The 12,873-nt window shown below is 39.8% G+C and overlaps 1 protein-coding gene across 1 annotated transcript; it reads left to right on the top strand.

Moving 5' to 3' along the window:
* The first annotated feature begins 2,087 nt into the window (after window positions 1–2,087).
* Window positions 2,088–11,539, top strand: LOC106880436 (phosphoribosyl pyrophosphate synthase-associated protein 2). The gene is made up of 9 exons (XM_089345441.1): window positions 2,088–2,324; window positions 5,904–5,956; window positions 6,862–6,928; window positions 7,849–8,021; window positions 8,181–8,296; window positions 8,871–9,075; window positions 9,185–9,255; window positions 9,893–10,039; window positions 11,262–11,539. The coding sequence occupies exons 1-9, from the start codon at window positions 2,206–2,208 to the stop codon at window positions 11,418–11,420; spliced, it is 1,110 nt and encodes a 369-aa protein (XP_089201567.1). The 5' UTR covers window positions 2,088–2,205; the 3' UTR covers window positions 11,421–11,539.
* Window positions 11,540–12,873: the final 1,334 nt, after the last annotated feature.

Genomic DNA, 12,873 nt, shown 5'->3' with positions numbered 1-12,873 from the left:
TTGTCATCTTGGGTATACTATTATACATACCTACATACATACACACACACACACACATATATATATTTAAAGACAGTCTGAAGTATGGCTAAGACATGCAAATTACAACAGTGGAGCCACCGTATTCTTTGCTGATCCACAGCGCCACACAACTAGCACAAGATATACTAATTCTGTCAAATTATGTATTCAAAACCTTAATAAACTATTTACATAACAGCTAATTAACATATATGTCTATATACATACTGTATATTGTATGTCTGTGTATATATATATATATATATATATATATATATATATACTGTATATTGTGTGTGTGTGTGTATATATGTATATATATATATGCACACTCTTATACACACACATTGTGTATTATATGTTACGTATGTTTGCATTTTTCTTTCAGTTGTCGCCGGAATGTTCGTCGAAAGCGAGCGACTCTAAGTATTTCTTGAGCTTTGTACAAATAAATAATTAACCAAAGACTGTGTTGTGTGTACTCCCTTATTTATGAAGCTAAGAGGCGTATGTGCATGAATTTAGGTGTATACATGTGTGTCTATGTGTGCAAGGGTGAGTTTCTCGATGACCGTTGGTTCACGAGATGGTTGTCATCTGTAAACAGTTTTGAGTAGGAACTGGCAGGAGAGGCATGAATGTGCAATGTGCATGTGCACACACTGAATTTGCAAAGCGGAAGAGAAGAATAAAAATGCAATGTCAAACAAGTTATATGATCATTAAGGAGTGGCTGTGTGGTAAGTAGCTTGCTTACCAACCACATGGTTCCGGGTTCAGTCTTACTGCGTGGCACCTTGGGCAAGTGTCTTCTACTATAGCCTCGGGCCGACCAAAGCCTTGTGAGTGGATTTGGTGGACGGAAACTGAAAGAAGCCCACCGTATATATGTATATACATATATATATGTATGTATGTGTGTGTGTGAGTCTGTGTTTGTCCCCCGCCAACATCGCTTGACAACCGATGCTGGTGTGTTTACGTCCCCGTAACTTAGCGGTTCGGCAAAGAGACCGATAGAATAAGTACTAGGCTTACAAAGAATAAGTCCTGGGTCGATTTGCTCGACTAAAGGCGGTGCTCCAGCATGGCCACAGTCAAATGACTGAAACAAGTAAACAAAAAAAAATTATTGAAGGCACAAGGCCTCAAATTCATTTTGGGGGTGGGGACTAGTCGATTACATCGACCCCAGTGCCTAACTGGTACTTAATTTATCAACCCCGAAAGGTCGACCTTGACAGAATTTGAACTCAGAACGTAAAGACAGACTAAATACCTATTTCGTTATTGCCCACAAGGGGCTAAACATAGAGGGAACAAACAAGAACAGACGAACGGATTAACTCGATTACATCGACCCTAGTGCGTAACTGGTACTTAATTTATCGACCCCGAAAGGATGAAAGGCAAAGTCGACCTCGGAGGAATTTGAACTCAGAACGTAACGGCAGACGAAATACCGCTAAGCATTTCGCCCGGCGCGCTAACGATTCTGCCATCTTGCCAGTTTTATCCTTTCTGCTGTAGGCCTAAGGCTTCAAATTCTAGGGCAGTAGGAATGGTTGATTTCAGCTGGTATTTAAAAAATTTTTCTTTTTCATCGAGTCCGAAAAACCGAAAGGCAAATCTGGCCTTGATCCTGTCAGCTCGTCGCTTTCCAGCATGAAATAATACCACGCCGTCACACCACCACCATGCTCATCATCATCATCATCATTATCATCACAATATATTAGTACCGGCGAAAGGCATGGGCACGTTGTTAATGCTGTTAAGACGGCCCTGCAAGAACTAGGACAAGAAGCTCGCCACCGCCACCACCATAATTATCTCCCTCGTCTTCACCATCACCACCTCCACCAACAACAACAACTCTCCCACCACCATCCCGCCAATGCCATAACAACCAAAAAGCAACAATAAAGACAACAATCAAAGCGAATATAAATAAATAAATAGAAATATATTCGAAAATACATTTCAATAAAAACTTCACCTGACGTCACTTCCGTTCTCATCAGACCAGGTAGACAGGAGTTACCTCCTCTTCCATATCTATATATCTATATATAGAGAGGTCTAGCTTGCTTCCAGACGCGACCATCACTGCTAAGGTTACCCCCCTGTTGTATAGGGAGAAGACAGAGGATAAAAATTAACGTACCGTTGTAGTTTGGTGTGATGGCATGCCAAGAGGTTGTGGTGTCGCGGCCCTCCAACCTGGGCTCTCTCGGCCAAAAAGGACCCATGATGATTCTGGCAGGGAATTCGCATCCCGGCTTGGCTCAGCTTATAGCAGAGTGAGTAGAGACATATACATACCTATATATATATATATATATATATATATGTATGTATATATATATATATATATATATATATATATATATACACACCTGTGTGTTCACGTTTGTGTGTCTATATATATATTTTTTTGTGTGTGTATGTATATATATATATATATATATTTGTATGTGTATGTATATATATATATATATATATATATATATACACCTATGTGTTCACGTTTGTGTGTACATATATATATATTTATGTGTGTGTGTATGTATGTATATATATATATATATATATATATATATATGTATATATATATATATGGCGAAGGGGGCGCTGAAAGGTTCCTGGCTATGGTTAAAGGAAAATACAGGGCGATCGGCCGGTTAATTATGATTTTATTCAACAAATTCACCCACTTACTGCATCAGTCCTTCAGTTTTTCTAAGCCCTGCAAAAAGAAATCGGAAGATCGGGCCTCCAACCAGGCCTTTCGCGACACCCTTTAAAGCCCAGAAACTTTTCAGCACCCTCTCGTGTGTATATATATATATATACGAAGGTTGTGCAGAAATGTTCTTGGCTTTGGGTAAACAAAAATACAGGAAGATCATTTAATTGACACAACTATTGGAGCGGTCCTTCAGTAAAAGAACTCAGAAAGTTGGGCCTCTATAGAATTAGGCTATTCGCAAGACCCTTAAAGCCAGGAACTTTTCAGTACCCCCCCCCCACGTATATACCAGTATGTGTGTGTGTGTACGCGTGTGTATATGTTTGTGTTTCTGCCTACATATGTTTGTATACGTACTTTGTGCGTAGGTGTGTGTATACATATATAGATATGCGCACTTTTGTATATGTACCTCGATTATGTATTTATCTGTATACGTGCGTGTGTGTGTATGAAACGTGTATATATGTGTCTATGTAGGTGGACACATGCATATATATGTGCGTGTATATTTACCATTATCTATGCGTGTGTTTGTATGCATATATCTGTGTCCGTATGTGTTTACGCGCGTGTGTGTGTGTGTATATATATATATATATATATATATATATATATATATATATAGGTCTGTTGGTGCAAGCAGGAAAAATAGAACGCAAAATATGAGTCTGTGTGTATGTTATTATTAATATTTAGCAGAAGCAACAGTGACTCAAGTTTCGTGAATTTCGTGCGTTGGTACTTACCAAACACACGCACATATGTGTCAACGTACGAAACATTCGGACCTTAAGTCACTGCGTTCTGTTAAATATTAATAAACACACACATTATATATATATATATATATATATACATACATACATACTGGTGTGTGTGTGTATACATGTATGTATGATTATACATATCTATAAGCAGTGATAAAATTTGCGCGGGTGTTTCACGTTGACCGCGATTTCTGTGCATGAATAAACGACGCGCAAAAAATTCACCCGCCTAAATGTGTCGGCCGAAATCGGGTGTGTATATATATATATATAGTGTGTGTATATATATATGTGTGTGTGTGTGTGTAAGCTTGTTTTTGTATCCATAATAAAAAATAATTATGCATTAATCTAATGGGTTAACGCTATTTTGTAGAGGACAAATTTATTGTGAAACAAGAATGTTGTTGACATTGACACCGGAGTGTAAACCAGTTAATTCATTATCCACCCATGGCTGAAACGGCGAAGTCACTATCAACAACATTCTTGTTCAAAAATAATATATCCATGTAATCGACTAGTCTCCTCCCCCAAAAGCTTGAGGCCTTCTACCTCCAACAGAAAGGATTATTATTATGGGTGGAAGTTGCGTAAACGGCAAAAATAATATATCCTTTGAATCGGAGAGGGCACCTGCTCCCGGGGTTTCAGGCAAATCTCGGACAGTGGGGTTCCGCGATTATCCCTAGAGGCCTTCCCGTATCAGGAGGGCCACGTCTCCATCATTCTCCCCACCACTTCGTTTTTCTTTTTAAACCATTGTATGCTAAGCATACAATGGTTCTATTTTTTTATCATTTCATATGTAAACCCCAACACATATCTTTGCATTGTCCCCTTCATCCTTCGCCCTTGTGGCAAATAAAGGAAATCATTATTATTATTAGAAGTAGTAGTAGCAGCAGTAGCAGTTATTTTTCAGGTAATAACTTATCGGGGGACAAGCGTTGTCTAACCCAGGGGTTTTCAAACTGTGGTCCGCGGACCACAGGGGGTCCGTGGACAGCAAATACTTTTTATGGGCAATTTGATTTTATATATGTTTTTTTAATCGAAATCTTTTAATTGACAATAAACCTATTTGTTAAATACTGTTAAATAAATAAATGTAAAAACATATGTTATTTTAAGCAAATATTTATGTGTAAATTTCATAAGCGTTTATAATGGGGTCCCTAAGGTAAAGCCTGAAATATAAAGGGGTCCGCAAGTCAAAAAGTTTGAAAACCCCTGGTCTAACGCATCCCTCGCTATAATAAAAGAATGTTTTTTTTTGGGGGGGGGGACAACGATTTTAATAAGAATGTAGGGCACCCACGTGGTGGCTCCGGCTTTTGTGTTAAGATATGAGGTGGATGGGGGGAAGCGGAGGGGAGACGTTCGTCTGTGTTTGTCTAACGAACGGATTGAAGGATCGTAATGTCGTTGTTATTGTTTAACCCCAGGTCAGTCGTGATCCAGACTGACCTATAATCAAAGACGTTCAAGCTGTGACCATCCCATCTTTTATTCAGGCATAGTGTATCTAGGACTACATTATCTAATGTATAGTATAGTAGTAGTATTAGTGGCTATAGCCCCAGGTTTGTGGCATTGTGGCTATAGTAGTCGTATAGTACTCACGCACTAAAATAAAATAAATGCGCCCTTTTTAAAGCCTAGCCAGGCTCATGGGCACCTGGCTCCAATCTAATCTGGCAAGGTTTCTGTAACTGGATGCCCTTCCTAATGCCAACCACTCCAAGAGTGTAGTGGGTGCTCTTACGTTCCACCGGCATGGGAGCCAGTCGGTGAGGCACTGGCATCGACCACATTCGGATGGTGCTTTTTACGTGCCACCCCGGCATGGGACCCAGTCGGTGAGGCACTGGCATCGACCACATTCGGATGGTGCTTTTTACGTGCCACCCCTGCATGGGACCCAGTCGGTGAGGCACTGGCATCGACCACATTCGGATGGTGCTTTTTACGTGCCGCCCCGGCATGGGACCCAGTCGGTGAGGCACTGGCATCGACCACATTCGGATGGTGCTTTTTACGTGCCACACCGGCATGGGACCCAGTCGGTGAGGCACTGGCATCGACCACATTCGGATGGTGCTTTTTACGTGCCGCCCCGGCATGGGACCCAGTCGGTGAGGCACTGGCATCGACCACATTCGGATGGTGCTTTTTACGTGCCACCCCGGCATGGGACCCAGTCGGTGAGGCACTGGCATCGACCATATTTGGGTGGTGCTCCTTACATGTCACCAGCATAGGGAACCATAGGCCGTGTTTGTTATTCTGCTTGTGTAGCAGCTCTGTTCTCACAGTCCTGATGTCTTTTATACTTTTTTTTCTTCTTCTTTGTATAGCCGTCTCGGTATCAAGCTGGGAGACATGAGGGCGTATCACAAGAGTGATAGAGGTAAGTGCCATACCTTTTAGTTACCTCTCTGTCTATCTACAGGTCTGTCTGTCAGTGTATCTATTTCTCTATCTGTCTATCTACCTCTGTATCTATCACTCTGTGTATCTATCTATTTGCCCGTCTGTCTATCTATCTCTTTATCTATCTGTCTCTCTATCTATCACTGTGTATCTATCTATCTATCTCTTTATCTATCACTCTGTATATCTATCCATCTGTCCGTCTGTCTATCTCTTTATCTATTTGTCTATCTCTCTCTCTCTGTATATATATATATATGTGTGTGTGTATATAAAATGCACAAGTGCATTTTAAGTGGCACCGGCACCTGCAAAGGACAAGCCTGTATGTCTTCTATTATAGCCTCAGATTTTGGTTAACCTGATTTTTCTTTAGTCCAAGGTGCCATGTAGTGGGACTGAAACTGGAACGATGTAGTTGAGAAGCAAACTTTATATCACAATAAATACAGACACGATAATTAAAAATTACTTTTTCTTAAATTGAAATTAATTATATTAAAAGAACTTCTTTATAAAATAATGCATTAATGTGTAAACAATTTATGTACATTAAATACATGTGGTAAGAAGTCTGTTCCTAAGCCACATGGTTATAGGTTCAGTCCTACTGTGTGACACCTTAGGCAAGAGTCTTTTATTATACCCTCAGGTTTTTGTCAGTCTGGGGCTGTATTAGATGGCGCTTGTTCAAAAGTGCTGTGTGGTGGGATTGAACTTGGAACAACATGATTATGAAGCAAACTTGTTAATCCTGCATCCATACCAGGTACTAAATGCTTACAACAAAAATAACAATAATAATAATGATAATAATAACAATAATAAAGAATAATAAATAAAGAAAGCACTCACCAAATATTTGTATGTGTGTCTTTGCAGAAACCAATGTTGAAATCAAAGAATCAGTCCGAGGCAAAGATGTCTACATCATTCAGACAGCAACAAAGTAAGTATGTGATCTCTGGTATGAGGATATGCGTGTGTAATGGTGGTCTCTGATGTACAGTGTGTTTGTGTGGCGGGGTCTCTCCGGTGTGTGCTATGGTGTCCCAATTGCGCTATGCGAAGACCTGTTGGGGCAAGTGAAATTAAAATCGAAATTGAACCAAATTCGATGACTGGCACCCGTGCCAGTGGAGCGCTAACAGCACCATCCGAACGTGATCATTGCCAGAGCAGCTGTCTGGCTTCCATGCCGGTGGCACGTATAAAGCACCATTTGAGCGTGATCGTTACCAGTCACGCCTTACTGGCACTTGTGCCAGTGAGACGTGAAAAAACATTCAAGTGAGGTCGTTGCCAGTGCCGCTGGACTGACTCCTGTGCAGTTGGCACATAAAAAACACCATTTGAGCATGGCCGTTGCTAGTACTGCGCCAGACACCAGTCTGATTTGACATGGTTTCTATGGCTGGTTTCCCTTCCTAACCCCAACCACTCCAAGAGTGTAATGGGTGCCAGTTGCATGGCACCCATATCTGTCACAACTATGACTTCACTTGGCTTGATGGGTTTTCTTCTCAAGCGCATCCTATTGCCGAAGGTCTCAGTCATTTGTCTATCTATCTATCTGTCTGTCTGTTTATCTAACTGTCTATCTGTCTGTCTGTTTATCTATCTATCTATCTCTGTCTGTCTGTTTATCTAACTGTCGGTCTGCTTGTCTGTCTGTCTGTTTATCTATCTATCTATCTCTGTCTGTCTGTTTATCTACCTACCTATCTATCTATATATCCATCCATCAATCCATCCATCTATCTATCTGTCTGTCTATCTGTCTGTCTGCTTGTCTGTCTATCTGTCTAACAAATTAATGTATATAACACTCACTCAGTCTACAAACATCTTTTTTCTGTCCATCTACAGGGAAGTCAACAACGACATATGGGAGCTAATGATTATCTCGTACGCCTGTAAGACGAGCTGTGCTCGGAACATAGTCGGAGTGTTACCTTACCTGCCGTACTCACAACAAAGTAAGATGAGGAAGCGAGGATCCATTGCTTGTAAGCTTTTGGCTACCATGTTGTCGAGATCAGGTAGGAATTTTATTCTCTTGTATTATGCTGTAATCTAGTGTGTTGGTGATGTTGTTGTTTAGCGTTTTCTTCATTGACCCCTTTTTGGCTTGCTGTCCCCTATTTTATGCACATCACGCTCCATCTTTTCAAAAGTCTTTCTCTGTGTCTCTGTCCTAGGGTTCACGCACATCATCACAATGGATCTACACCAGAAGGAAATCCAAGGGTTCTTCAATGTTCCTGTAGACAATTTAAGGGCATCACCGTTCCTCATTCAATACATCATAGAATCGGTAAGGGACTACCACCCCTGGCATAAACTGGAGGGTCTTTTGCTGTTTGTTTGTGTGCATATATATATACTCTTTTACTCTTTTAATTGTTTCAGTCATTTGACTGCGGCCATGCTGGAGCACCGCCTTTAGTCGAGCAAATCAACCCCAGGACTTATTCTTTGTAAGCCTAGTACTTATTCTATCGGTCTCTTTTGCCGAACCGCTAAGTTACAGGGACGTAAACACACCACCATCTGTTGTCAAGCGATATTGGGAAGACAAACAAAGACACACACACATAGATATATATATACATATATACGACAGGCTTTTTTCAGTTTCCGTCTTTTTATATATATATACACACACACAACAGACTTCTTTTAGTTTCTGTCTACCAAATCCACTCACAAGGCTTTGGTCAGCCCAAATCTCTAGTAGAAAACACTTGTTCAAGGCGCCATGCAGTGGGACTGAACCTGGAACCATGTGGTTTGGAAGCAAGCTTCTTACCACACAGCCACTCCTGCGCCACTTGTATATATTTCTTGTACAAATTCTTCAACCGTTTCTTCTTCTCTGTTGTTTCCAGATCCCAGACTACCGTAATGCCGTCATCGTCTCCCGCAACGCAAATTCGGTGAAGCGTGTCACGTCGTATGCAGAGCGTCTAGGCCTGGGCATTGCTGTGATCCATGGTGAGGAGAAAGAGGCTAACAGCGAGGACGGCCGCAACTCACCCCCCTTACCTGGTCAGGACCGCGGCCGGCTGATCTACGAACTGGAGTACCTGCCAAGTACGTCTTCCGTTGTAGATGTTCTTACTATCATCATCATCATTATCATTACAAATATTCACCATTATCATACACACATTCTATGTCTGTCTGTTTGTCTTTTCTGCAGTGCTACAAGCCAAAGAAAAACCCCCTCTAAATGTGGTTGGTGACGTAGGAGGCCGAATCGCCATTATTGTGGTAGGTTGCAACAACCTTTTTCGATTCTAGCTTATCCCAAAGTGATCTCAATTAAAACCTTCCAATCAAAATTTTTTAGTTAATTTTGACATTATTAAGCTGGTGTTTGGAACATAAATTAACATAAAATTTTGAAGGAAAGTTTTGATTTAAATCACTTTAACCCTTCTGTTAGCATCTTTCTGTTGAAATACCCTGCCTTTGTTTCAATTAATTTTTAAAATAACGAAGAATTTAGTAAAACTGTCATTACTAATCTAATGTTTGGAGCATAAATTAACATAAATTAATATAAAATTTCGAAGGAAAGTTTTGATCTAAATTACTTTAAACCTTCTCTTAGCTTTTGTTTCAATTAACTTTGTCGTAATTAAACTGGTTTTTTGGAAATTTTGCTGGAAGGTTTTAATTTAGATCACTTTAACGCCTTTTTTTACCATATTTCTGTAGAAATACGCTGCCTTTGTTTCAATTAATTTTTGGCAGTAATGAAGAATTTATTCAAATGACTTTGTCCTGGTTAAGCTGGTATTTGGAACATAAATTAACACGAAATGGTTGACTAACAAAACAAACATTTATTCGTTAATTGTTTTTTGTTAATTCTCTGACATCTTTATGTTGTGTATTATTGCAGGACGATATGGTGGATGAAGTGAGACCATTTGTGAAAATAGCCGAGGCTTTGAAGAACAGAGGTGCTTACAAAATCTACGTGATGGCCACGCATGGCATTCTTTCGTCAGATGCTCCCAAACTTATCGAAGAATCTCCTATAGATGAGGTTTGTATGCTTCAGGGCTCAATCGTGGCACTACTCTCTCTCTTTATCTCCTCTTCCTTTTCTCTCTTGCTTTTTATTTCTCCTCTCTCTTTCTCTCTATTTCACTCTCTTTTTCTTTCCCTTTCTCTCTTTTGGAATAACCAGCTGATTCAGTTATATTCTGTATATATCCTTGCACAACAAAGAGTATATACCAAGAAGTTCCTGGCTTTGGGTAAACGAAAATACAGGAGGATCAGTTAATTACGATTTTATTCAACATATACCCCTCTCAGATTCACACCTTTATTTGCAGTGGTCCCTAAGTGTTTGTAAAAGAACTCAGAACCCTGGACCTCCAACTAGGTCTTTCGTGACACTCTTAAAGTCAGGGACCTTTCAGCACCCCCTCATGTATGCATATATATATATATATATATATATATATATATATAATACAAAATGGGACAAGAACGCAAAACATCCAGATAGACGATACAAAGAGAACAAGGACATATATATATATATATATATATATATATATATATATATATATATATATATCCTCCCATTCTGCCAGCTCGCTACTCTTCTATAAGAATGAATGATTAAGTGGCCAGCAAATATAATCCAAATATGCAAAGTATATATTAAAAAATGATTATGTTTCACAAAATAGGTTTACCCCATGCTAATGGCACATAAAAAGCACCATCCGATTGTGGCCGATCCCAGTACCCACTGACTTGCTCTCATGCTGGTAGCATGTAAAAAGCACCATCCAAATGTGGCCGATGCCAGTACCTCCTGACTGGTTCTCATTCTGGTGGCACATAAAAAGCATCATCCGATTGTGGCCGATGCCAGTACCCCCTGACTGGCTCTCAAGCTGGTGGCATGTAAAAAGCACTATCCAAATGTGATAACTACCAGGACCACCTGACTGGCCCCCGTGCCGGTTGCATGTCAAAAGCAAGGAAGGGCAACCAGCTGTTGTAGAAACATTGCCAGATCAGATTGGAGCCTGGTGTCGCCTCCTGGTCCACCAGTCTTCAATCAAACCGTCCAACCCATGCCAACAAGGAAAAACGGATGTTAAATAGTGATTATGATGCGTAAGCCCACCTATTGCGGACAGTTATGGAACGTAACCCCCCACGATATTCAAAGGATTGCAGTATTTCATTTCATTTTGTTATCACCCTCTCTCTCTCTCTCTCTCTCTCTCTCTCTTTTCGTGCAGGTGGTTGTAACCAACACAATACCCCATGACATCCAGAAGCTACAGTGTCACAAGATCAAGACAGTCGATGTTAGCGTGATGCTGGTTGAGGCTATTCGCAGAATACACTACGGCGAATCCATGTCATACCTGTTCAAAAACATAGGCTACAATGATTAAATCCCTCTCCCCCCCCCTCTTCCCTCTTCCACCCCCCCCCTTACATATCTCTGGGTTTCTTGTCTCTGAAGACCCTGTCTTAGCCTTGACCTTGGCATGCATGTCTGTCTGTTTGTCTTACTACCTCTGTCTCCCTTTGTCTGTTTGTCTGAAGAGGTGTGTTTCGTTCCGAAGAACAAAGGAATGGTGTCCTGGCGTTGTGCATGTGTGTGTGTGTGTGTGTGTGTGTGTGTGTGTGTGTAGTAGTAGTACAGATACTATATGTGTGTGAGTGTGTGTCTGTTTGCATAATTATGGGCAGAGGTGTGTCGATATACACACTCAGACACAGCTGCGTGTGTATAGTGTCATGTTTTCCCTTCTATATATATATATATATATATATATATATATATATATATATAGCGTTAGGAAGGGCATCCAGCCATAGAAAACCCTGCCAAATCAGACTGGATCCTGGTGCAGTGTCTCAGTGTGCCAGCCCAGCCAAACCGTCCAACCCATACCAGCATGGACAACGGATGTTAAATGATAATGATGATATATATATGTGTGTATATATATATATATATATATATATATATATAAAATCAACATACAGGGTGGCCCCAGAGTTATAAAGGTGTTAATTCATTTATGCTGTTTTAAATATATGATAATGTGGCACCACATACAGTGTGTGTGTGTGTGTGTGTGTGTATATATATATATATATGTATATATATATGAGAAAGTTCTTGGTATAGTATTTTATATATATATATATATATATATATATATATATATATATATATGAAGGAATGAGTAAAGATGGCTTTTTTGAGGGAATAATTGAAATTTTAATCGTGGTAATAGTGTTTACAGTAAATACAATTATCAAGATTAAAATTACAATTATCCCTTGAAAAAAGCCATCTCTACTCAATCTTTCATATATATATATACATGTGTGTGTGTGTACTGGAAATATATTGTACATCAGGAGGGAATTACAAATAAAAAAAAAATGTAGTTAAAACAGATTTATTAAACTTTCAGACCCCTTCTGTGACTCTTGGGCCACCTTGCACACAAACACACACACACACACACACACACGCATATATATATATATATATAATCCATCATGCTAGTTCATCACTTACCTAGTCCCTAATTCTTTGGTAATTTTCACAGAATTCAATCTGTTGTAAGCATTAGGAGCCAGATCAACTCCTTCCCTTTTTCCCCCCACCTTTCCCTATTACAACCACTCATGTAGACCCTTAAAAACTGGGTGTTATGGGGTCGGCCCTTTCTTTCTTTAACCAAGCCAGGTAAAGTAGTTTTTGAGTAGAGGTTTGTATATACACATGTATATATATATATATATATAGTCCTCAGTCAAATCGTCCAACCCATGCTAGCATGGAAAGCAGACGTTAAACGATGATGATATATATATATAGTATTG

The sequence above is a fragment of the Octopus bimaculoides genome, chromosome 29, assembly GCF_046866305.1.
Source record: "Octopus bimaculoides isolate indiv1 chromosome 29, ASM4686630v1, whole genome shotgun sequence".
NCBI lineage: Eukaryota > Metazoa > Mollusca > Cephalopoda > Octopoda > Octopodidae > Octopus > Octopus bimaculoides.
Note: the sequence above shows the minus strand (reverse complement) of the source record. Positions and strands in the feature narration are given on the sequence as shown.